The sequence below is a fragment of the Cotesia glomerata genome, linkage group LG9 (assembly GCF_020080835.1).
Source record: "Cotesia glomerata isolate CgM1 linkage group LG9, MPM_Cglom_v2.3, whole genome shotgun sequence".
NCBI lineage: Eukaryota > Metazoa > Arthropoda > Insecta > Hymenoptera > Braconidae > Cotesia > Cotesia glomerata.
The window spans coordinates 19400611-19428371 of record NC_058166.1 but is presented as its reverse complement, the minus strand read 5'-3'; the positions used below and the strand labels follow the sequence as shown (position 1 = coordinate 19428371).

The 27761-nt window shown below is 33.2% G+C and overlaps 1 protein-coding gene across 3 annotated transcripts in view; it reads left to right on the top strand.

The window, feature by feature from the left end:
- The window catches only part of LOC123271792 (teneurin-a), a 397455-nt gene that overhangs the window by 208256 nt on the left and 161438 nt on the right, over nucleotides 1-27761 (top strand). The window contains exon 1 of one of the 3 annotated variants that reach the window (XM_044738205.1): nucleotides 13974-14312. The exons of the other annotated variants lie outside the window; for them this stretch is intronic. Within the exon in view, the coding sequence (XP_044594140.1) occupies nucleotides 14273-14312 (40 nt within the window). The 5' untranslated portion in view covers nucleotides 13974-14272. Of the gene's footprint in view, nucleotides 1-13973; nucleotides 14313-27761 lie in introns of those variants that run through there. 3 annotated transcript variants of the gene reach the window in all.

Below are 27761 nucleotides of genomic sequence, written 5' to 3'. Positions count from 1 at the left end.
TATTCCCACAATCAAATTTATACCTTTTTTAGCTTCGGCCATTAAGCTTCTGCTTTAATCAATACTATTATCCTTTTAGATTTTCAATTCCAGAAACTAATGGAAGTATTTGTTTGACAATATTTATTTATTTACTTATTCAAAGGGGTTTAATAAAAATAAAAATAGAGATGATTGAATGAAAATGGAATTACCGGATTATAAAATGTGAAATAACTTTGACATTTTAATTATGTTAATTAAATAAACGCCCGGACAATAAAACACCGGTGTCAATAACATGAAAAGGCGAGTTGAGTGACGGTGAAAAATAATATTTCAAATTATTAAAACAGATGTATGTTTAAATTAATAAGAATAATAATTGTTATTAAATAGTATTTATTTTGGCAGAGGCTTTGTTTGAATTTGGTCAAACTTATTTTTTTAATTGACATTTAATTTATTTTTCATAAAATTAAAATTAAAATTGAAATATAAATTTGTTTGGAGAAATATGAGTAAGATTAAGTAAAAGGTAGTAGTGTATATTGATCTAAGTTGTGAATGCTGGAAGGGGAGTAAGAGAAATGAGGCGGGAAAATGAGCTGGTTTTGTGAAACTAATACTAGAGAATATAATAGTAGATGGTATAAATGTGTATATATAAAAGTACGGGTGTATGAAAGTCATTGGAATGAGAGGCAACTCTCATATTACGAGGTTGAGAATTGCTCGGGGTTTATATTGCCGTAGGTGGAGATGTCATTCTCTGACACACATATTTGCATGCGATTTTAAGCCCTCCGGGAATGAGTAGTCTTGTATACCTTACGATAATACCTACGTCTCCATGGCTTTTGTTATTTCTTTTTGCTCTTTGCTTACGTGCTTAAAGATAAAGTACTTGCTGTACGTACTACTAAACTCTGCTCTATGTTGAAACCTACTCCCATAACTACGCTCTCTCTCCCTATTTCTATCCCGATTTATCAGGGAAAATTCTTTCGATGTTAATTACTACTTGTCGTGCTTTAAAAACTTCATTTAAAAACAAAAGCCCTTAATAAAATCATAAAAATCAATAAAAAAAAACGGCTGTAATTTTTGAAAAAAATCATGAGACCAAAACGGCTGGCCAATTTTAAAACACAGTAACTGCCAAATTTTTATACCTGATTTTTTTTTAGTATTGCTGCACTGAGAAAAAAGTATTTTGATAATCACAATACTTGGTATTTTGATAATCAAAATACCAAGTAATGTGATTATCAGAATATAAGTCAGTTCAAGACCTATATATGCGCTGTCACTGCCATCGACGTTTTAACACTAACAGTCAGTTTATTTAATTTATGCACTGGTAAAAATAGAATTCAACTAACATTTATTATATCAGCTTGAAAAAAATTTATTATTACACTTTTAATTTTAATTTTAATTTGTTTCGTTATCTTTATAAGTCAATTGATTTGTGCCAGTAAAGTGAGGTTATAAACATCTAATAGTCTGTTATATTAGTATACTGATAATCAGTATACTTATTGTGATAATCAAAATACCACGTATTCTTAGTAGCACAATACCAAATATTTTGATTATCAAAAAAAATATCCTTAGTAGCAAAATACTTTTTTCTCAGTGTGCATTTTTTATAACTTTTGGAACTTAATTTCAAGTATTTTTTCACAAAAATATTTATATTCAAGTATTTTCTACTCATAAATCAAATTTTTCATCCATTTGACGGGCAAACTTTTTTTTAATAAGAAAAATTGGAAAAAATTTTAAAATGTTAGTTACTGTGTTTTGAAATTGGGCAGCCGAAAATTGTAGCTTAGAAAATTTCCTATAAAAAACGTTTGTGTCTTATAGGGCTTTCGTCAATATTTTAGGAGATATAATTATTTAATATTATGCTTGCTTAGTTAAAAATGAAAAATCATTACCTAGTTCCTAAAAAAATTGGTCATAACTCCTAAAATATTGATTTTTAGAACAAACTAGAATCCAAAATTGTAGCTTACAAAATTTCCTATAAAAGTCGTTTTTATACAATATTACTTAATTAGTGCTCAAAAAGTTTAAAATGAGAAATCATAAATGAAAAAGGTTATACCTTCTGAAATATTAATTTTATAATAATTATAATCATAATAACAAGAAAGAAAAGTGTTCTATGAATTAACGTTAACAAAATACATACTAAAATTTCCGTAAATTATTTAATTGGATGGAATAATATAAATCGATAAGTGAAGTAGATGTAGATGTTAATATATCCGACGTGAACCAGTAAATTCGACAATAACTAACGTTAAATAGTTAATTACAATTGTCATTGGTAATACCGGTTGGTGCACGGATCGAGAAATATTACAGTTAATTATTCAACTTATTATTCCATAAAATATTAAAGTTTACGGTAATAAACGTCCACAATATATGCATATCCGTGTGCATGTACATCCAGATATATATTTAACTTAAATAAAATCTCTCAACGTCACTCATTATTATTGATAATTAACATTATCATGGATATTATAAACTATTCAGCTTTTACGATGATCGGTGATTAATTTAGGGGAATTAAATCCTGTTAGAAGCGTAATTAAATGAGAATATCCAATATTCGATGGAAACAACATTCGATACTGTCTATGAGTGATATCACCTGTCAAAGAACGTCTTGAGACGGTCATGAGCTTAACTCTGACCTGTGCTCAGACGCCAGAAGTAATTGATGTTAACTATAATTGGGGGTATTAAATGTTTAATTACTCGAGGTTTAAAAATAGTGGTATTAAAAAAAGGGAAAAACCGGGGCAGTGTATTGTGTTTTATTCCCGATCGGTAGTAACCGATGTGACGGTTCTTGCCGCGGCGGACCGTTTAATCGCCGTTAAATTGGACGTTCGACAATTAACGTCCGATCTGGTGGGCAAATTTATGGCTCATGAAGGTACTCGAGCTAACGATCTACGTTATACTACATACTATATTACATGGTATGTATATACGGCTATATATAGATAGAATATAAATTTTTCACCGAATGGAGAACGGCGAGCTCCAGAAATTCCTTCCACTTGTTCATACTTTCTAAGTAAGGTGTGCTTTATTAGGAGCTGATAAGGACTTTCATCATTAGTTTAGAGAATTTTTTCGATTATTCTTTGTCAGCTTTTTTTATTTTAGCCCGCTAGATGGACCAAAAATATAATTTACATTAATAAAAAAATTTTATTGATTAAAAACAATATTTTTTATCCAAAAATATCATTTTAAAAAATTGAATTAAGTTAAAAAATCTTGAATTAAAAAAATCACTTTAATTTTTTTATTAAAAAATTTTTTTATTGAAAACAATTTATTAATTTATCAAATAAAAATTAATTTTCATTAAAGAATCGATCAATTTTTTATCTAAAAATATTATTTTAAAATACTTTAATAATTTTGAATCATGTCAAAAAATTTTAAATAAAAAAAAAATCACTTTAATTTTTTGATTAAAAAATTTTTTTAATCAAAACAATTTATTACTTTATTAAATATTAATTTTTATTAAATAATTGATCAATTTTTTATCCAAAAAAATGAATTTACAAAATTTAATGATTTTGAATTTTGTAAAAAAATCTTAAATAAAAAAAATCACTTTAATTTTTTAGAATTTTTGGCTTAAAAATTTGTCTTAAATTAATTTTTTTATTGAAAACAATTAATTAATTTATTAAATAAAAATCAATTTTTATTAAAGAATTGATCAATTTTTTATTCAAAAATAATAATTTAAATAATTTAATAATATTTAATTATGTAAAAAAATCTTAAATAAAAAAAATCACTTTAATTTTTTAGTTAAAAAATTTTTTTGAATTTTTGACTGAAAAATTTGTCTCAAATTAATTTTATTATTAAAAACAATTGATTAATTTATTAATTAAAAATGAATTCTAATTAAAAAGTTTTAATAAAATTAATAAGTAAATAATTTTTTAAAAAGAAGAGAAAGAAAAAATCCTGCGATGCATATAAAATATGATCCGACATTAACAATGTAAATATCCTGAATATTAGGCTTGGATAAATGTAGCATTAACTTTTTAAAGCTCATTGACATAAATAAGTGACAATGTAAGCTTAATACCTCATACCGGAGCTCTGACAATGTACAATAATAACAATTTATAGATATATAGCAAACTTTTCAGCGTTATTATATTTTTGATCTGTGCACGTCGCGTCGGTTCGAATTTGTTCGCCTTTGCGAATTTACCCAAGTGGAATTTCGGGTGTGGATGTTGACGAACAGCTGGGGAGCTTTTCAGTGTATCAAGATATATCTTACGTGATAGGATGTGTATCGGTTCTCTCCATACATTCAGATGGATACATATGAAACAAGTCTCGGTGTGTCACATCGAATTACGTAGACACGAGAGGCACGTCAATCGAAAATCATGTATGTCCCTCATGAACATATGCGCATGATCTCCTTCGTGTGTGTATATTTATTACATAATACAAGCAAAGGTACACAGTTACTGCTGCTGTTGCTATAATGTGTGCTGCGATCGATCCACGAGCTGTCATGTCAATATCGAGTTATCGCGGTGTGATAATCTCAGTTGAAAATGGACTCGAGAAAAGCGTACGAGCAAGGATACCAGATACTGGAGTCGCTGATGCGCCAAAGGGAGGAAAAAGGGAGAGGGGGGACTAGTGTTACAGCGTTCGTCGATAGGGTTGAATTTCCCTCGAGACATTACCCCGGAGCATGAAAACACTCGCTCTATCTCATTTCCACTTTATTTATTCTTACATTTTTTCATTTTATTTAGTTTTATTTATTTCTTTTTTTTTTTTTTTTTTTTTTTTTATTTTACTTTGTATTATATTATTATTACTCTTTTCGGTAGTAGCAAGCTCTACTTTCACGACTAATTTATTTCTGCATTATAGCCATCAACGGAACACGAGTAATTAAATTTATGTGGGATCCTTTTTTTATTAATACTCCTTTCTTGGTGTGGATATAAATATATCAAAAATATTATTTATATTTATTTTTAAGATTAAACCTCGGAATTATATTGTGAATTTTTTCTTCATACTTGTCGTGATTTTTTTTTAACCGGACAAAAATAATTTTTTTTTTGTCAACTAAATTAAAAATTTAATTTATAAATTAAAAGAATAACAATTAAATTGAAAATTACGGTAAAATAAGTCCTATAAAATACTAGAAGAAAGAATTTTTATTTTAAATATAAATACTTTAGAATTAACTCTCCACTAGTGAGAAGATTTAACTATCATGCGCCACCGGTCGGATTTTTTTCAAACTAAATTTTTAAAAAATTTATTTATGGCTTTTTTAGATCAAATGTGAACATATTAAGTGATATTTAAATATTTTATCATAAAAAAGTTATAACAAATTTTTTTTCATTAATTAAATTAAAAAATTTAATTTATAAATTATAACAATTACAATTAAATTAAAAATTAAAGATAAGTCCTATAAAATACTAGAAGGAAGAATTTTTATTTTTAAATTAAATTCTTTGGAATTAACTCTCCACTGGTGAGAAAATTTAACGACCATCCGCCACCTGTCGGAATTTTTTAGAACTAACTTTTATAAAAAATTGTTCATGGCTTTTTTAGATCATAGATAGACATGTTAAGTCATATATAATATATTTTATCATAAAAAATTAGTAATAAATTTTTTTTAAAGGGTTTCATGTTCTAGAAGATTAATTAATAACTGACTCTTGAGTTAATAACTAATCGTCGTTAAGTTGTGGATATATAAGATTATAAACTGGTGTTCGAGTAGTAACGAGGCCACTTATGTGCAGAGAGGACGATTGTTTACGTAGGAAATAAGAGGAAGGCTGGGATTTAATGTACAAAACAGCTTTTAAACCAGTTCGCGGTGTAAGCGAGCGACCGAGAGAACTAAACTTTAAAGAGGCTTAACTCTAAACTAGCAATGTTCCAGGGTAGTGGATAGTGGAAACCGGATACCGGATAGTAAATCCTAGATAGTCCTAGTCTATTACCACTTTCACCGAGCTCGACTACCCTTAGGCATGTTTCGTCTTTCGATCAACCTCAAATACGAATAAAAAATAATAAAAAAGTAAAAAAATACTTCAGCCCTCTAATTGCCCGTGAATATTTTTTCAACATGCTGGATTAAAAACTCGGAAGATTTCAATTCTGTTACCTTGCTACTTGAGTTTAATTCTTGTACGAAAACGAGCGCTCACGCAGCACGAGGGTGGAAAACTCGAGGACAGCTTGCAGACAAAACAAAATAAATAAGTTTAAATTTAAAAGCTGATTAAAAGTTAAAAATTGTGGTCTGAGTCCTCGGATGAATTTTATAATTTTAATCGTCGCCCCTACCTTAGCTTAGTTATATCAGTACTCGCCTCGGAACATCCCAGATATTTTATTATTATCATTATTATTAATTTTTACTGTTATAAAAGTTGTTTTTAAATCTGTTGAAAGTGAATTTTATTTAAATCTTCCGTAATAACACAGGGCCTTCGCATGAACGATCATAGTCCGGATCTCATTAAATTTAGTTATAAGTTATATTATTAATAATCTGGACGGTAATGCCTGGCAAAAATTTGCCGAGGAAGAATTTCGATACCGGAAAACTGGAACTGGAACGCGGAAAACCACCAGCACCGGCTTTCAGCTACTCAAGAATAACTTTGTAATGTTATTTAAAGAATACGCGCTGTGTTAATGCACTTTTGTTCTCATTTCGCGATGGTGAATTAAACTCCTTTATCAAATAACAAAAATTTAATTATGAAAAAAAAGAAACAGCTTTTTTTTCAAGCCAATTTTATATCTAGACTTTTTAAAATAAAGGAATACTGAAATATTACACACTGCTAACTAAAATAATATTCAATAAATTTTTAAAAAATTTTATATTTAAAATAAAAATAAATCTATATTTTTTAAATTTATTAAATTCACAATTTTATAAAAATTCATCAAATTAAAAAAAAAAATAATAATAATAAATAAATAAATATTTCCAGCCGAACCTACCACTGACCTGAATATTGTATAGAAAATCAATAATTTTAAAAATCAACCAGATAAAATAACACAATTTATTTTTGTAGGGCGAGTAAAATCAATCTAACAAAGGAAATAGACCATGAATACTCCCTTGACTGAAAAATATATAAATTGCTTTTGGTAATTGTCCTTCTATATCTTGTAAAAACATAAAAAACCCATAAAACATACTTTTTTCCAATAAAATTCACCTGTCCTTCCTGTAACGTCCGCTAGGAGGCGTACGGCCGTAATTATTCTCGCAAGTACTCTTATGCAGCCGCGAATACTTAGCTCGATCGGAGAGCGTCATAATGTCGTTTGAAGTGATTCAGGGAAACAAAAGCACGAACGTTTTGATAGTAAAAAGTATTTACGTCTGAATTGTATTTATATTTTGCCGGTTAAAGACGGAGAAGCTTTTACAGTGTGTGTTTGTGGCAAAGCCGGGCAATAAATCGGAGAAATCGATGGCTGATTGAATGGAACCAAGTAGATTGCTATTGGTATTGCTGTGTGTTACTTGCAGCACGCTAAAGTACTTAGCAGTTAAATGCTCTGGAAATTGCGTAAGCTCTTTCTCCATTCACTCTTTCTCATTCACCCCTCGACTCTATCCCCTGCCAGAGCGGACTAAAGTAGAGAGTATCCACGCTATTTATTTCTTTCAACAGTTACCGTTGCCACTTTCACAGTCTCTGTCACTCGGTCGGTAAAAAGGACCGCTTTTTTTTTCAACCATATTTGCGACATTAATTACCTTTTACGCTCGATTTAATTTCTGCTTTAAGCAGCTTAAAGGTATTTATTAAGGACCAGTGTCTATAAATTTTGCCAAAAATTGTACGTCTTTTTTGGCTTTTTTATTAACTATAGTTCCTTTTTGGTCCGCTAGATGGCACAGATGGCGCGTTTCTCGCAAGTGGTAGGTTGTTTTCTCCATTTATATATTAAAATTTTGTGAAACTTAAAGCTTGACTGTATAAATTGATTTATAGAGAAAATTTTGATTCGAAAGTAAGTGAATTTAGTTTGATGAATAAATATTGAATATAAACATGTTTATGTTAGTCCAGATTGCACTGGGTATATTTGAGAGCACAAAAGAGATAAAGAAGTTTGCGTAGCAGGTTATCGGTAGATATTAAATCAGCGAAAAACCCGAGCGTCTGCACTGCACTCGGATACATATAACGTATAACATCTTACTCGGTTTATATTGAGACCCAAATTGAATCCAAGTGCCGTCGTAAAAGATGAATATCGCGAATTCCTCACATATTGCGGCCCTTTTTCCTCCAACAACTACATATGTCATATCTAACGTTTCATACTTTACCATACCATATGTACCGTCTACAATCTACCACCTATTCATTCTCAATAAATGTCTCAATAACCGTTAACCGGCAATAAGCATTTATAATCTTTCTTTCTTTGTTTTTGATCAATTTAAAATTCGAAAAAAAATTAAGTCGCAATATCTTTAATTTAAAAATTCACACTGAAGGATTTGTTTATATTTAATAAGCTTTATTAACTGTTAATAAATTATTTGAAAATATTTATTAAAATTTAATAATTGTCTTCAAATAAATTAAATTATTAATAGTTAATAAATCCTTCTATCAGTGCAATGATATTTTTATTTTAATAAATGTGCTTAACTCCCAAATAAATATTTATTGAATATTAAAAAATATTTATTAAAATTTAATAATTAATTCAGAGATATAGAGACTTAAAGAAGACTAATATAATTAAAATAAAAATATCATTGCACTGATAGAAAGATTTATTAACTATTAATAATTTATTTAAAGACAATTATTTAATTTATTAAATTTTAATAAATATTTTTTAATATTCAATAAATATTTATTTGAGAGTAAAGTCTCTATATCTCTGAAAATATTAAAAATAGCCCCATAGTATAAAAACATTTTTTGTAGAAAACTTTCTAAGCTTTAATTTTAGTCTTTTATAATTTTTATCAAAACAATATTTCAGGAGTTACAGCCACTTTTTTAAGAAGATATAATGTTGACGACAAAATTTTCTACAGAATAAAAATAATAATAAAAGCAACAACAATAATGGAGGGTAACCATTGAAATGATTCTGCCCGCATTAAGTTGGGAGTGACGACAGGAGCGTAGAAGAGAATGGGGTTGGTAACCCGCAGGCCACTGACACATACATGACGCTCACGGGGACGTCCGCGACCACTCAAACACGTCCATCATCCTTCTGCGTCCAGCACAGAGTTCCCTCTAGCACCCAAAGGCTCTGTCTGTCTCTTTGATCAGATCACCCTGCCCTCCGCGGCGAGTTATCACGATATAATAATCACCCGGGCCGTCTGTTTGTCGTTCTCCTCGTCCTGACAGGTTGATTATTGAGCTTGCGTCCCACATTGCATTTTTTGCTCTGCAATAATAATTAATCTGATAAGCAAGATTAATCTAGTTGCACTTCTTTTTTCATTTTTGTTTTGATTTTATTGGTTGCTTGGATCTAGAGCACATACTGGCCAGCAAACCCGGAAGAGCCACCCTGCAGACTGTTGTTATAATCTCTTTCGGAAAAGCCATCGGCTGTCGCGTTTCTTTTGTCTAGTTTAATCTGCTTCGGACGAATGGACCGACGCTATTTATTTATTCCTATCCACAATATTGCCTAGACGAGCTGAAAAATTTAAACCGCTGATAGCGCTCCCTTTTATTTATTTTTTTAATAAATAATACACAAATACATTTATAGCTGGTGATATACCGCCCGGACTGAGAGCAGGAACAGGAACAGGATGGAACCACCCGCAGGACAAACCTTTTTACCGATAGCTTGCCATAGTCTTCTTCATGAATCCCTTCCGCTTGATAAAGCTTTAAAAATCCTTTCTTTGTGTCCGAAAAGAAATCAATCCACTAAATTTATCAATTTCTATTATCCGCTGTATTATGATACTGATAAAAAAATAAATTTATTAAAGAGTAGAAATTTTTAACCAGATCAACTTTAATAATTTTTCACTTTAAAAAATTTAAGAAAAAAATTTTAAAGGAATTTAATTTTATAAGTGCACTGATAGAAGGATTTATTAATTATTAATAATTTAATTTATTTGAAGACAATTTAATTTATTAAATATTTTTTAACATTTAATAAATATTTATTTGGGAGGAAAGTACATTTATTAATAGTTAATAAGTATTTATTAATAGTTAACAAATATTTATTAACAGTTAATAAATATTCTGTTGAGTGAATTTGTCAAGCTTGCAGTGTAATATATCAAGATTGCTTATAAACAAAAATAATCTTTATAAATTATTTGCATTAATTATATCACATTATAATAACGTTTATTGTAAAATAGCAAATTCTATCACAGCTCATAATTATCTTTTATATTTTTAAATATTAAAAACGTTAATTTATTTAATGAATTGGACTATCATGTATTCCAGCTATAGGGTTATAAAAAGTGTCGAAAGAAAATTGCTTTTTATTTTAAATAAATATTTGTTAACAGTTAACAAATATTTATTGACCATTAATAAATATTTATTAACAGTTAATAAATTGTACTTAATAAATTACTTATTAACTGTTGATAAATATTTTTTAACTGTTAAAAAATATTTATTAACATTTAATAAATCGTATTTAATAAATAATTTATTAACTGTTAATAAATATTTATTAAATCCTATTTTAAAAAATCATTTATTAAGTTAATAAAGCTTATTAAATATAAGCAAATCCTTCTATCAGTGTGCTAATTATTTAGTCACTAAAAAAATGGCTATAACTTCTGAAAAATATTGATTTTTGGAAAAAATGAGATCAAAATTGTAGCTTATAAAATTTCCTACAAAAAACATTTTTATACGGGTCTATCTTCAATACTTTAAGAGATACAGTGTCTTTAGTGCTCATATTCTACTCATTATTAAAATGACCGTAAAATATTGAGTAAAGAGAAAAATCTTATCATTATTATTACTAAAATTCACAAAATAGAACTATTACATGCTTTAAAAAAGAGCTGTTACAAGTTTAAAAAATTAGCGAGTATTTAAAATGAAAAAAAAATTTGTTTTGAGTATAAAGCAAAGTAATAAAAAGGTTAAAGTCAAAGCTTTGAGCTTTGGGGAGCGTTGGCCAAACTTTAGCCAACTTGTGAGATTACTTTTTTCCTGCATGAAAAAGTTTGTCAATGGCCTTTGTGTTAGCCTTCGTTTTAAGTAAACTAAACTTTTTCAGTGAAACCGTCTCGGTAATTTATTTCGGCAACCAACATAAGACCGCAATTTTAAATTATTTCACAACACGGGAGGATTTGTCGGTCGACGAATCGCGTAAATATTAAAAAAACAAAAAAAAGAAAATTGGTAGTTTTTAAAATCGGGATAAAACAAATGGGCACTTGTCCTCAATAATATTTCCTCCCTTTCTTGCTGTTCCTCTCGCAATACATTTTCGACGATTCATTAATTGCCGACCTTGTTAGCGGGCATTGTACGAGGATAAAACGGGCGTCAGACCCGCGCTGGTGCTCGACTCTGCCATCACCATCGCCATCACCATCGGGAGCATTGTCATGCATTCGAGTCCAACACACATAATAATGCCGAGAAATCCTTTGTCGCTGGAGGATTGGGCTCACACCATCGCACCTCACATTTGGATGCATCCCTCCCACACAAACAACAATAACGTGCTGGTATTTGTCCTCCTGTCTTCCCAGACACAGACAGCCCTTTAATCCACTCCCCGGCGCACCAGACAATCTACACCCGGCACCTGAGTTTCCAGGTACACATATCTGTATATATATTAGAAGCATTATTTAACGCCCTGGCTGAGCCCAAAATAGCCTTTGCTAAGTCGTAAAGTTCCACGCTCGGCCCACACGTGCCCATTGTCCCTTGTTACGTCAGTTCTTATTTATTTTGAGACCACAGTCTCCTTTCTACCTTCTCGTATATTGTTTTTGTCTGAATTGCAAGCAGTCCAACAATGTTTTGATCTACGAGAGTTCATCATTTACCTTTAAAGACATTAGAAAAAATTATTTGACCTTTACAAAAATTATCTATTTAATTTTTTTATAAGTTAGGATTTTTATTATTTATTAAATTTTATTTTTTAATAGATAATATTATTAATTATTTAATTAAAAGAAATTCAATTTTTTTTTGTAATTTAGTAACACAATTTTTTGATAAAAAATTAATTCCTTAAAATGAATTTACATTTAAAAAATATTTCATAGTTGATAAATTTAATTCTTCAATAGATAATATTATTAATTTCTTTATTTTAATTAAAAAAAAATTTTTTTTAATTATTTAATACAATTTTTCCTTAAAAAATAATTAAATTAGTCTTTTAATAAAATTTTTCTCAAGAAATTTGATGAATTGTTTATTTAGATTCAATTTTTTAGTGAAAATTAATTTATAAACTTGTTAAATTGAATCTTTAATAAAAATCAATAAAACACAATTTTTAAATAAAAAAATTAATCCATTAATTTTTTTTAATTAATTCATTAATTTTTTTAAATTAATTTATTCATTTTTCAAAATTAATCCATTAATTTTTTTAAATTAATTCATTAACTATTTTAAATTAACCCAGTAATTTTTTAAAATTAATCTATTAATTTTTTAAAATTAATTTATATCTAAAAAAATATTTCCTAATTAATTAATTAAATTTTTCAATAGATAATATTAGTAATTTTTTTATTTTATTCAAAAAAAAAATTCTTTTTTAATTATTTATTACAATTTTTCCTTAAAAAATAATTGAATTAATCTTTTATGAAGTTCTTCTCAAGAAATTTAATAAATTATTTATTTAGATTTAATTTTTAAGTGAAAATTAATTAATAAACTTATTAAATTAAATCTTAATTAATAAAATACAAATTTTTAATAAAAAAATTAATCCATAAATTTCATAAAATTAATTACCATCTAAAAACCACTTCCTCTTGCCAATAAATGTAAATCAAACTGAAAACCATTGACAGCGACATCCAAATGATTAACAATTAACAAATCTGTCGTGTAAATTGAATAGCATCACTTGAACTCGTCTGAGTGACAATCGATTCTCCAAGATCTAAATATTCAAAATTCCCTTGAATTTATGATTGATCGTTAGTAGTATCTTTCCATCTCCTTCTCCTTACAGCATCTCGGAAGCGACTAATTCCCGTAGGGCAAACTTGACTCGTGACAGTGTCTCAATGTCCAAATTTCTGGCGGAATCCGAGATCCGTAATCACGGTATTAGAGACACAACCCCATCCTGAGCTGTCTAGTCTTGTGCAGCATGCATCCCTTAATTATTCTGGAGCTCTTGCCAGAAAGTCGTAAGAGAGAGAAAGCATCAAGTCAAAGTGACGTGACACCTCCCCTCGGACAAAACCGCTCGGACAAAAACAGAAATAAAGACAGGCTGAGTGTATTTGCCGAGTTTAAAAGTTGGGTAAAATCTCGAGCGTGACCCTATTACACTCGGGAGAGTCATTAGACCCGAGTATAAAATAAAGTGTAGGTATAAGCTCGAAGAAAAAGCTCCTCGGCGAATCACTGGGACGATCCGTTAGCGTGTGTGCCTGACAAGGGACAACTGGGCCAATCGATAGCGCAGCGGCGTCCTCTAATCCCACGGCTGAGCGTCTACCTCTACAACCTATACTACCTATTGGCCTCCCTCCGAGTAGAAGAAGAGCCCAGCATCAGCATCAGCATCAAACACCCTCCGCTGGCGCCACCGGCTTCAAAATCCGACATGCGCGCTGCTTTCTCGAGCCGACAGTGTCGTACCTACTGAAGGTTCTCACTCGCCGCCTTTAAGAGGAATATCAACAGCTAGACTCGCCGCAATTCCCCTCCTCGAGGGATTCTAAGTGTTTTGTTCCCAGTTTTGTTCCGTTTTATTGCCTGCCGATTTTCGGCGATGTGTCTTGTTTGCCCGACAAGATGGGCGGCGCCGCGGTCAGCCAATCGTTTAACCTTAACGTGAGCCACGAGGCAACCAGTGACGTTTCATTTGCATTGTTGTTTTTTTCGGGCGCGTCACAATAGTTTATTTTTTAGCCAAATGTTGTTGTCAATGTTATTATAATTGTAATTGTAAGTTTAATTGAAAAATTATAATTATGCATCAGTATTACACGCAGGAGGATGTTGATCGTGTTGGTGAGTAAATATATGATTAAATGTGCTTTATTTGAAAGGGAAAGTTGTTTTACACTGTGTGTATGTGAGGTACACATGTTTGAACATCGGGATTAGCATACATCCTTTTTTTTTTATTTTCGTAAATTAATGTGTTATGGGTGACGTGCAATGTGCATCATGCAATTATTTATCACACACATTCATTAACTAATTAGCAGGAAAACAAAGAGTGTTGACGTATAAATATAGAAAGAGTGTCGTGTAACTGTGACGCGTGGTTTAGTTTGCGACAGATGAAACTGCCCGTCATTATCAGAACAGTCTTTGACACTGGATGCTCCCCCCTATCAGAGGGGATACGTATCAAATTATTTTTACGCGAGAAATGGTTTTGTAATTCTACTCCGTTGGAGGAGACTTGGAATATAGAAATTACGAGGCGGGAATTTGGAGGGGAATAAGGAAACACTTTTATTCGTATGGAGGGGAATTAAATAAAATAAAAATTCTTTTGCCGGGTAAACTGCAACCTTTGAACTTAAAGAAGGCACTGAATTACTGATTACTTTATATAGGTATACGCGCTTTTAAAATAATTATCTTCCCCTATATTTTTCACTTCGACTTTAACATCTTTTTTATCCAATATATATTTTAATTCCGCATTACCATTCTTTTGTTCCTTTGACGACATTTTTTTATCAAAAATATAAGGTCGGGAGTCAAAAAGGCTTCTTTATCATGGAAGATAAAGAGGGTATTAACTATTTTTTACCTTTTTTTTTTCAGCGTGAAGGGGATGAATTTATTTATTGGAAGGATTTTGGGGAAAAACATTTTTTTATGGCTTGATATGTCCATATGACTTTTATATGGCTTAATATGCCCATATATCATTTTTTATACGACTTAATATGGCTCGATATAATAATTGGACATAATAGGTCAAATATGGCATTACATGGCAAATATATGGCATTATATGGCTTAATGTGCCTATATATGATTTTTTTGGTCGACGTAATATAGCTCAATATAAAAATTGGGCATATCAAATTAAATATGGGCATAAATAAGGCCAAATATGGCTTCATATGGCAAAGATGTCTTTGTATGGCAAATATGGCATTATATGGCCTAATTTGTTCATTTATAATTTTTTTATGCGACGTAATATGGCTCAATACAAAAATTGGACATATTAAGCTAAATATCAACCCAAATATGGTAAATATATGGCATTATATGGCTTAATGTGTCAATATATGATTTTTTTGTACGACGTTACACGGCTTAATATAAAAATTAGACATATTAGGTCATATATGGCCATAAATAAGGCCAAATATGGCTTCATATGGCTTTGTATGGCAAATATGGCATTATATGGCCTAATTTGTCCATCTATAATTTTTTTATATGGGTGTTATATGGGTTAATATAAAAATTAGACATGTTGGATCAGATATGGGCATAAATATGGCTTTATATGGCATTATATGGCCAATTTTACGATCAAAAAAATTTTTTTTACAATTATTTATAATCTTTTGTGGCTAATCGGATCCAAAATCCCTCATTAGTGTAAAAAATAATAAAAAAAACTTCCATCAGGATAATAGGCGCATTTAAATCCCGCAATCACTCAGTTCCCACACAAAACAATGATCCCAATAATAATGATCAGCGATCGAGGATTGTTTTTACGGACTAACAGCTCTCGGTGGGCAGCCTCTACAATACCTGAAATGTACCCGAACAATTAAGAGCCGAGCGGAGCAGCGGGAAGGGTTGAATTTTATTGTTATCCACAAACCAATATGTCTCGCTCGTATTGTTCTTAAGCCCAGTAGCTCGTAAGCAAATTACTCGGCGAGCACGTGGCTCGCATAAGTCGCCCGAGTGCGAGTGCCCTCCCTTCACCCCTCCCCTCTCTTCCTTTACTCAGTACCGGGGTCCGGATTTGGTCGCGACCCTTTTCCTTCTATCCTTCTATCTAGCGCTCAGACTGACGATGATGCGTGGCTTGGTGTGGGTGGCTGTTTGCCCTCAGGCACAAGCCTATCGGCAATTACGTCGCTTTATTGGGTAGGGTTGCGTGTACTTCTATATGGAATTAATGCCGTCATTGCAGAGTCCAACAACAAAGACAGATAGATAGATTCACCCAACACGCGAATCAGTAATGACTTCTGTAAGCGATTCGCCGAACCAAACATTCACCCGATCATCACAAGATTCTATTCTAATTGCTTCTAATTACCTTCGAGCTGCTCAGATCCAAGCAATCAAATCTAAAAAATGGTTTATAACATTGTATTCAGATCTTTATATTGAGAGTCATCAAACTGTATTTTTTATTTTATTTTATTGGAGTTTTTATTCCGGAATAAAGTAAGAGTGAGATAAAAAGTTTGGATTGGTCGAACACGTTTATAGATCGGGAGAATAAAAGGATTGAACTGGGTTCGGTGGGTGAGGAGTTGAGCTTTTATGGGGGCTTGAGTGATGGGAGATCGTTGGATCAAACTCCAATGGCAGAATGTGTATAATAATGGTAATAACACGTTCTTCAGTGCGTGTTAGACGATCGTAAGTGCATTCGCGTGAGAATAACCCCACTGCATTTTATTCCCATTCTCATCCCCTTCCTTTTTCCCATTTATCTCACCTTTTATTATTTTTTATAAAGGGAAATTTAGTCTTGTTTACTATCGAATTTATTTCAGATAAAATTACATGTTATTCACTTATATTTGATTTTTTATTAAAGGTAAAATAAAAGTTTTAGTGGCTGTAGAAAAAAAATTTTTTTTTGCCATATTAGAACATGTAAAACATTTCATACAGATCATAGGCCAAATTTTGACATATAAAATTTTTATATGGACATATTAGGTCCGATATGGCCATATTAGGTCATATGTAGACGTATAAAATTTTTAATTGATCCTATATGGACATGTTAGGTCAGATATGGACAAATTAGAACACATTTGGTCAGATATTGAGATATAAAATTTTTTATATGGCCATAGATGGACATCTTAGGTCAGATATAGCCATATTAGGTCATATGTAGACATATAAAAATTTTAATCGATTCTACATGGACATATTAGGTCAGATATGGACTTATTAGGTCCATATGACATATTACATTTTTTATATGGCTATATATGGACATATTAGGTCCGATATGGCCAGCTTAGGTTCCATATGATCATATTAGGTCAGATATGGCCATATTGAGTCATATGTAGACACATAAAAATTTTAATCGATCCTATATGGGCATATTAGGTTAGATAATGATATATTAGATCATAAATGGACATATAGAAATTTTAATTGACCCTATATGGACATATTAGGTCATATATGCACAGATTAGGTCATACATGGACAGATTAGGTTGCATCGGAAAAGTTTTTACCAACTGTTTATTTTGAATAAAGACAAACGAGTTAAGAATATTGAAAGTAAAATAATTTCAGTGTAGCTAACAAGAATATTAGATTGCTTCGAGATTTAACCAGAATAATCTCGTAAATTCAGTAAAAATATTTAGCATAATAGTATTGAATGACACCCTACTCAGCTGAGACTGGCGAAGGGAAAGACCTCTCTGGGATGTGGTATGCGTAACGAAATTGTTTGAAAGTAAATCGACATTGGGGTTGAATTGCAAGAAGTTTAAGTAGTATAGAATAGGAAGACGTGCAAGAAGGCGCCGTCTACGTCGACGAGACAGTTAAATGGCGGTAGGCGACTACCCTCCAGGCCCCGGAAGATGATGGAGAGTCAACTAAGAGTGAGAGTTAGACTGGGACAGAGATAAATTGAAAGACCGTACAGTTAATTGGCAACCGTAAGACAGACTCATTTCGAACTTTTGAAAATAGTGTTGCTGTTCCGCTGATAAACATTTAAAACAACTCCTTCTCTCTCTGTCTCATTTTCTCTGCTTTCATTATCGGCGGAATTGTGTACAAGAATTAAAACTATTAAAGCCTGGGCTTGATAAGAGACTGCAGAGTCGCAGTTTATAGAGCAAAAGTTTAAAAAAAATGAAAACGGTGTTAATAAGAGTGGCCGATAATTTTTTATTTTTTACGTTGATCTCTTAGTGTCGTTTCTCGACAATCTGGCGACCCTAACTCTAACTATTTTCTACTCTGCAAAACCCCGGGGGTAATCAGATACCGGCTCACTCTCCCGCATTAATGCCCCGGCGAAACTAGGCGCGATAAGGGAATAGCGAAAAAAATTCATAGATCGCCGATACGAGACCGGCATTTTACATTTTTTCCCCCCGTTTTTTTTTTTTTTTCTGGGGTGGGAGGGTCCTTTGTACCTGCGTAAGCCCTTCGAGCTTTTTTCATCGAGCCTCGTTTTTCATCATTTTTTCTACCAAATCCTCAATATTTTCCCGGTTCCCGATTATCTGATAAACGCCCCAGATATTCCATCTCTCAAATGCAGCGGCAAAAATCGATCCCTATTTCATGCGATTATCCAATTTTTTTTATCTAAAAGTCGATAAATAATTATAGCGTAAAAACTTAAGTGTTTTGTTTACTTGTCTAATAACAATTCGATTGTATCAAATAGAAATTCAGTGTAACAGAACTGTGTTGTCTGCAATATCTGTCAAACCAATTACCAGTAAGTGCCTTTGCGAATGCCGTCAATGCATCGGTACCAGTTCTATTGCTGAAATGTAATGAACTCACCGAGAGTAAAACCGCAACATTCCAATTTATAGGAGCCTTTACGTCGGCGATAAAATGTTATGACCGGGACAATTCATCGCGGGTTATATAACATTTAACTATTCCCACGGAAAAAATTTTGATACGCCTATATATGGCTTGATAAGTCCATATATAACCTCATACAGTTATAAAAGCCCATATATAATTTTTTTATTAAATTTAGTTTCGAAAAATTCCGACAGGTGGCGCATGGTCGCTAAATCTTCTCGCTAGTGGAGAGTTAAAATCAAGGTATTTAATTCTAAATTAAAAATTATTGTTTTTGACTCTCTCAAAAATCTTATTAATCATTAATTGACTTCTAAATCAATTTAAATTAAATTTTAAATGTTAAAATAATTATTTATCAATAAATGATGTTTGTCACTTGGTTTCTTGAAAAGGGCTCTAGGAGAGGACTCGGTGTCTGTAAATTTAGTTTGAGTCTGGGTGCATTACCAAGCGGATTTACACTAAAACCGAAATTCGCATCTAGTCCTACTCGTCGAATTGACACACACAACACACAGTGTTCCTCTGATGTAGACTCACGTTGTATAGATCTATATAGAGCTATATACACCCGAAATTGTGCATTTGCGTCACGTAATCTGTTTTACGTAACGCTGGGGCTTTTGTTCAGCGCGCGAATCTTATTAACGTGAACCATTTTATATGAAATCGAGTTAAATGTGGTTCTGCCGTGTGTTAAACCTTTCTCATTGTTCATTAATGTACATACATATATTACATATTATATAATACATACATTTATAACAAGTCACACGTGATTATACACGAAATAGCAGATCGCATCACAGCGGTTATTTCCTTTGCGTTGATATAATCCACGCGTTAACAATTTCCAAAAAGCATTATATTTTTGCAGCGAGCTTTCGATTCGTAATTCCGCAGCAGCTTTTTATAGATTTTCTCACTATTTCGTTCCAGTGGGTCGTATACCAGTGATGGATTAACAGAACACCGTCTGTTTATACGACTGGACGTACAAATAGCGCGGAAAATACCACCGATCGTTAAAATAACGTATCTTTTAGGATTCTTCAGCCCTTTAGTGTCATTTAAAACACTTGGGATGTGTGGACATCATAAAATGATGTAATTCTCTGTCCTGGTATTTTATCTCGTGAAATGTATTATCCGCCGGTCAACACATTTATTTCCGGCTGAGGTGGCTCATAAACTTTCCCCTCCCCCTCCAAGACTTTACTTCTGTATCCGCATTAAAAATATAACTTTCATTACTATCCAGGATCGTCAAAGTGCGGACTTTCTTGCCAGTTTGTAACGTTCAACTATAGATAAAGTAATCTGGAGCCGGGCCAGCTAATTCGGTTGATTAAGAGACTCCAAAACTCGGGTAGTTTAAACTTCCGGCAGTTGTATCTGTCTAATAGCGGGCAGTGGGCCACCCGGTGTTAATCTATTCCCAAAAGCAGTAATTAAACAGATCCGGATTTGAGATAAATAAAAATAGAGGGACTTTAAAGAGTAAGGGGTAACAAGTTTTGTTAAATTTAAACAAAAGCTGTCCCATTGGAGGAAAGGTGGAAGGTGGAAGGAAACTGTCGGCTCACCCAGCGGACTGAATAATTTTAAAAGGGCTTTGTAAACAAACTACTCTGCACTTAGGAGTCTAGCGATGATCCACTTTAAAGTTGTATCTTATATTTCAGCACAAATCCCTCTTGTTCTTGTTCGAGAGACGGGATACCAGTTGTACTGGTTGTAGGTTTACAGTGTTGTGTTCTGTATTGTATCTCTTCCACCCTCCACCCAACAACTCTGTCTCTCTAAGAGTATATTCCGGTATTTGCTTAATGTATAATGTATAATATATAATATATATTAATGTTTAAGCTCGAAATCCTTTCATCACATGAGAAACGGAATTATCTTGGGAAGGAAACATGTATTAGTAAATTTAATAAATCATCGTAATCACGCGCAACGTTCGTCAGCAGAAGATCGATTGTAGGAGCTTCAGGCGATACATCAGAAGCCGGCACGGTATAAGTGAACCACCAGGAAGGGATATATAGCGTTTGCCAAGCATATAACATCGGCAGTACGTCCTCAGATCCTTTGACGGCTGTCATCCTAATAAACATTAATTATGTTCCTGGTCAACTTAATCAAGACGACCGTACGTGCATCACCCGGTGGCTTCAAGGAGAGAAACGTTATCGACCCAATAGACAAAGAACCCGACAAGTTCTTGGTGGGAATCAAGAAGAATGTCGGGGGAAAATACTGCTGCTATCTGGTTGCACCGAACATCAAGTTCAGGTTTTACACCCCCGTTTCGACGTTGATAACGCAGAATGAGGGAAAATATAACCGGTATATATACGGGGTTCCGAATAAAGAACCGGTATCCAATCCTGTGAAAGTGGCTTTGGCTTCTCTGAGAATTCGTCGTATACTAACTGATAAAATGGCTTCTTGTTTTCTATTACCCATGAATTGATAAGGTGTATTGAGGCTGGAGATATTTATACTGTGCTGAAGAAAGTTTCGAAGGATTTATAATAAACTAATGTAGTAGAAAATTGTACCAATTTGGTTTAAAGTGAAGAAAGTTCATTTTTTGGTTGAATCAAAAATGGATAATAGTCGCCATTTTGCAACTAATCAACCGATTTGCTCTATATTGGATTTCTACCTTCTAGATAGCTCTAAAAAGAAGCCCCTTCAGTTTTATCAAGGTCCCTTCAAAATTGTAAAAGTTATCGCGGTGAGACTATCAAACAACAATAGCTACATTCTGTAAGCGACGTTTTAGAGGTTGAAACAAGCAACGGTGGGTTTAGAATATCGCGGGTTCAATATAACCACAACCATTAATATACATATATATATATATATATATTTAAAAGACCTATCGATTATCTAGATGCGTATGTCTAGGGAGCGCAGAATTATACAGTTATAAACGACGTGAATATGCGGACTATTTGCGAGGCAATAATTTATGTCCTACTATCGATCATGGGCTAGCTCCCCCATGAGGACGATGACTAGTCTATTATATTTATATGCGTACATGTGTGTATATATAATCTTCGAGTATATATATATATATATATATATATATATATATATATATATATATATATATATATATATATATAGCCAACGGAGGTAGAAAGCCGCAATTATGCTTGCACTTGATATAAGTAGAATAGCATCAGGAGAATAATAATAGCAGATAGCAGATAGAAAATAGCTGATAGAAGATGGAAGATAGAGGGAGTTGATAGCAGGTAGCAGGTAGCAGGTATTAGGTTACTGCAGAGCTGTAAATTATTCGGCTTATGGTTTATGTACCAACAATTGACACTTTGAGCAAACTTGCTGTCCCAAAACAATGTCCTTGGTGAAACTTGGTTGTCAATTGGTATATACACGGAAGGAGGATAGTCTTCCTTATCCTATTCCTCATCCGCTATCACATCCTGCAAACACATCCATACATATAATTATAAACAACTAATAGAACAACAAGTAGAACTCAAACTAGAACCAGGACTGCTAGCAGTTCAGTGTTTATGTTTATGGTTAGCATACCGCAAAGACGATCCACATATATTGATGTAGCTAATCTAGGCAAGCACCTAGATCGGGCAAACTAGTAGTGAACTTAGTGTTAATTATCTGGGCCGTGGATCGTTAAGCGGCAACTATCTAGTGACTGGGTACTAGATTCTAGATATTGGACGAATACTTTGACGGAGATAAAGACAAAGCGTTTGAATGATTAACCGAATGGAGCTCGACAGCTGAACCGAGACTGGAGAATCAAAGAGGAGCCAGGCACTAACGATGATAACGGATTTTGGACACCATATAAGAGGTGAGTGCTGATCGGAATGTCTGGTCACGCATTCTGGATTACCTTCGATCGAGCAACGTGACAGAAGCCCACTATCCCAAGCTCTGCAAAGCCCACCATCCCAAGCTCTGCAAAGCCCACTTTCCCCTGGAATCCGCCCCGCCAACACCACCACTATCACCACTACCACTATTACTAGACCCTTCATCGGAAATCACCTTTCGATGTCATCAATCAACTACTGTCCTGCACTTTCACTAATATGTAGCTAGCAGTGCTGCTTCTGTTGATCTTCTGGAGGAAAAATTGATCCGTTTTTTTAATATCGTCTCTGCTGGTGAAGATTTAATCCAAGAACGATGGGGAAAAACAGTAATTTGAATGAATTTCCATGAAATGTAATAATACCAGACGGGATAGCACGGAATATATACTCCTGTTTGTTTTTAATTTATGATGATAAATTTGAGTTTGTTTGGTAGCTGTAATTTGTTTACTGTTTTGTGATTTTGAGCGAGATAGCGTGAGAAGAGGGTGAATGTATCCGCGAGAGTGGAAGCGCCGAGAACAGGAGTCATCTTATAGTGGGGAGGTGTGGGAGGGAGAGGCAACCCCGAAAGGGGGTGGCTAGACGAGACGAGACAAGACGAGACGATGAGCTTGAGGCTTGTTATTGCGGTGATATCATTGGAGGAAAATAAATACACCGGCGGAAAAATAAACGAGAAACACGGTCCTTGAGATTAATGAGAAGAGCTCGTGAACGGCGATGAGGTCACGTCCAACAGGAGACTCCTTCTCTCATCTTGGAGAATAAACTCACAGTTTCTTATTCGGATGAAATAAAAGTTTAAGTAAAATAAAGACTCGGATGGAGAAACTAAAAACGAACAAGAATTGAACACAAGACTGAAGATGAGGAAAACGGTGATATTTTAAAGCTTCTGATGTTGATACTAAGGATGACGTCGAGAGTTAAAGATGAATTTTCGCGAGCGTGTAAGCGTTTGAGGCATTCAAACCGTCTCGAAGTTTGTCGAGAGCTCCCAGCTTTAGATGGAGATATTATATATAAGACCTCGAACCTCGAGAATGTTAACTAATAGCTTACAAACAAACGGACAATTTGGCGAGTAGATTAGACTCGAGAACCCAGTCGAGAGAGTAGTAAGTGAGTACGAGGGTGTGTCTTTACTCGTGCTCCCTGCTCACTGCTTCTTCTCCTAGTGGGTACAATCAGCCAGAGTATTCACTCGTCGTTACCCTCCGGTTTATTGGGGGGCTCGATTTTGTTAACGACTCGAGCAAAGTCGAGTGGGAGGATAAAGGCTCTGAGTGGAATGTGAAGAGCTTTCAGTCTGTCTATCAGCCCTCTGCCTCTGCATCTACCTCTAACTTTAAATTATTGCATTACATTATATCCTACATATTTACTTGTTGATAATTCGTATTCAGCTTTTGGATGAATCCCCCCTAAAGCGCTCTCCGAACTTTTTCCAAAGAATAAGCACTCAAAATTTCGTATCAATAGGACAACCACCGGAGATTTAAAAAGTTTTGAATCTCAGTGATAAAAAAATGAAGAAGAGTTGGGTGTGTGTGTGGCCGGTATTTTTCTTTGGGCCTTCAGCCGTTTCTTTTTTCCCGCCAAATGTAAATAGTTGTGGTTAGAAGATAAGGTAGTTATAAGATAGTTGTTAAGCTAAAATTTAAGAGATTTTGTAAACTGGAAAAAAAAAAATGAAGAAGAAAAGAAAATAAAGATTGACAAAGTTAAAAAAATCTAACAAGTAACGTAGCACATTAAATCCCGAGTGTTTTACATTATGCATTTGACGTCAGTGAGTCACGAAAGTTATTTTCCCTCTTAGCTCCATTCTCTCTATTCACAATCCCAACTGCTCGCTAGTTTCACTCGCACACTCTCTTCACCCTCAAGTCTCTATGTATGAAGTACCACCCCAGCACACGGGACACCGCGAACTGCGAAATAACAGAGCAGCCCTCGAGCTAATTAATTTTTCACAGCATGGAAATTGTGTCGGAGACTAAACACAAAAGAAGTTAGCACATGAGTGGCAGATTTTTCCGCTTACGGCGTTCACCCTAAACCTTTGGCAACCTTTCCCCGTCTCCAACCGGAGTTCCAACCAAAAATCCAGGTGCTTGAGCCTTGCTGGTGGAGCTGGAGATCCTTGGGCACAATGCCGGACGTCAAGCGCGACTAGACACTCAAGTAGCTTGTCGACGATCATCAGCCGGGGTTGGTCTTTGATAAATCCCTCTTGATTATCTCCTCCCGATAGCCGGAGCACCCTCGAGTCCCTTTCTCGGCGTCGAAATGCCGCTCAATCACACGCATGTTCAACGCTTTGAGTGTGCCCATCACCATCATCATCATCATCATCATCATCATCATCATTACAATCGTGGCCATCATCATCGCAATCATCGAAGCGATAATAATAATAAGGATTTCTATGGTGATCCGACGCAATAAGCTTCGTAAGCCGGAGAAACACTCGGTAAATTATTCATATCCATCAATAACGCGTATTGGATCACGTAATACCACTCGCGGTGGTCAGCCGGGTCAGTACCCTCTGGAGTGCAGTCAGTCGGTTCCATTACACGATTCCTGGAATATAAGTCCGGCATATAGCGCACGGCAACCGACATGCGCTGGAATATATACCAAAGTGTGGGTATACATGTGCTATGTACACCGGCGAATACCAACTGGTAATGCGATAGCCTTTTCTGAGTCGTTTCCTTTGGTTGCTTTCCCGGTCATTACTTATGCAAACGCGATTGCACAAAAATACCCGAGCTGGCTACGGCTAGCTGGACAATCGACACGAACTTGCGATTTATCCTTTTAGTCTAATGATAACGCCGCTCACCCTTTTTGGTGATTAATTATTAATCCCACTGGATGCCCTGTCATTTGTCTAAGTGGCGGATGATCTGGGTGGCTTTGGACACCTCAAAGCTTTCGAGTCGTTTTAAATTCAAGAAATTACCTGTTGAAAAATGAAAAATGTTTTTTAAGTGCACACATAAAATAACAACGATTTTGTTAAAATAACAAAAGACGGGATAACTGAAAAATTTGTTCTGGTAATAAATTAGTGTAGTTATAGCAACAAATTTTCATTAGTTGCATTAACAAAATGTTTCAAGTTGTACTAACAAACCAATTCGTTAAATAAAATAACTTTGTTGCTGCAATAAAATGATTTTGTTGCAATAACAAACTTAATTTGTTGCTAAAATATTTTCCAAATCAGCTATAGCATATTTTTAAATTATTTATTCTCTTAATTACTTTAACAAATTGTTTTTGTTAATCCAACAAATTCTCTTTGTTATTTTAATAGCATAATTTTGCTGTTTCAACAAAAAAATTTGCTATACCAACTAAAGTATTTTGTCGAATCAACTTAAAGATTTTGCTATAGTAACAAAATTGTTTTGTTGTTATAACATATCAATAACTTGTTTTAACCTAAATTTTGTTATTTTAACTTATAATTTTTTATCCCTATGTCAACAAATTCATTTGTTACCACAACATATCTTAGGTTATCTTAACAAAATTTTTTTCTACATGTGATGAAGGTGAAATGATTAAGAAATAATGAACGTTTGAAGAATTGTTTGAGAAAGGTTAAGTTGTAGGAAGAATGAATAGAAACAATTCCACGCGATCCGGCGATCAAGAAGATGATAACCCAGATCACGGAAGTTTAACATCCTCGTAAGAATACATAAAGAGATAATTCAATGGTGTTATACAACACCTGAGGGAATAAACTTGGATATCTTCTTACGAGTAATTGATTCCATTACCACCGGAAATGTAATATATGTCTTTATAATTTAGCGACAAACTACGGTGAAGACATTCCTCACCCCTGTTATACCAAAATGCATTTTCCGAGGATAAAACCTCTAAATATGTACATTGTACATGCATCTACCCCATAAATATACTCACACATATATATGCACCTAGACCGTATAAAAGAAGTTATCGTTAGCGAAGAATTTCTTCCACTGGCGCCCAGCCAAATGTTGAGCAACCAACAAAGTCTTACAGACTAATGTGTATACTCACATTCACATTTCCATTATTCCGTTCTCATCTTTAATATTTTTTTCCTCTCAATATCCTCCCTCATTTTTCTACTCCCATTTTTTTCATCTATATTCTGTTTACATATATTCCGTTAGTTATCGCCTTCAATTTTTTATTCTCCGTGGAAGAATTTCTTTTTTTGAAAAGATCACTTTTTGCCCTATATTGTGAAGAGCTAATGACAATAATAGATTCGACGAAGTACAAGGTATATTAATATTTAACCAACCAATAAGTTAAAACATTTATAAAAATTGATTTATCAAAATGGGCGACGAATATCTCATCTCTTCTCGATGTAAAAGTTCTCAAAATATCTTATAACTCTTCTGGGGGAAAGATTGAAGGATGACAATCCAAAATTAAATAATATAACCGGTATGAATTAAAAATAATACATATTCGAGTATCATGTTCGAGTATTATAAATAATACATATTCGAGGATTTATCTTCCATTAAACGAATAAAATCGGGTGATTTTTGTGAATTGACGCGACGCTAAAAACCTTATTAATAACCATGTGGTACAATCTAGAGCGTGATTGAATTCTTAATGGATTTAAAATTCATAGTTGACTTTATAAGTAATAGTAATAATAACTTTATAAGTTATAATTTATAATTTATAAGTTATAAATCCGTTCATCAATTATCTAATTACCCTTACAAAAAAAAAATATATATATATATGTCTTAATACATAAAAAATAT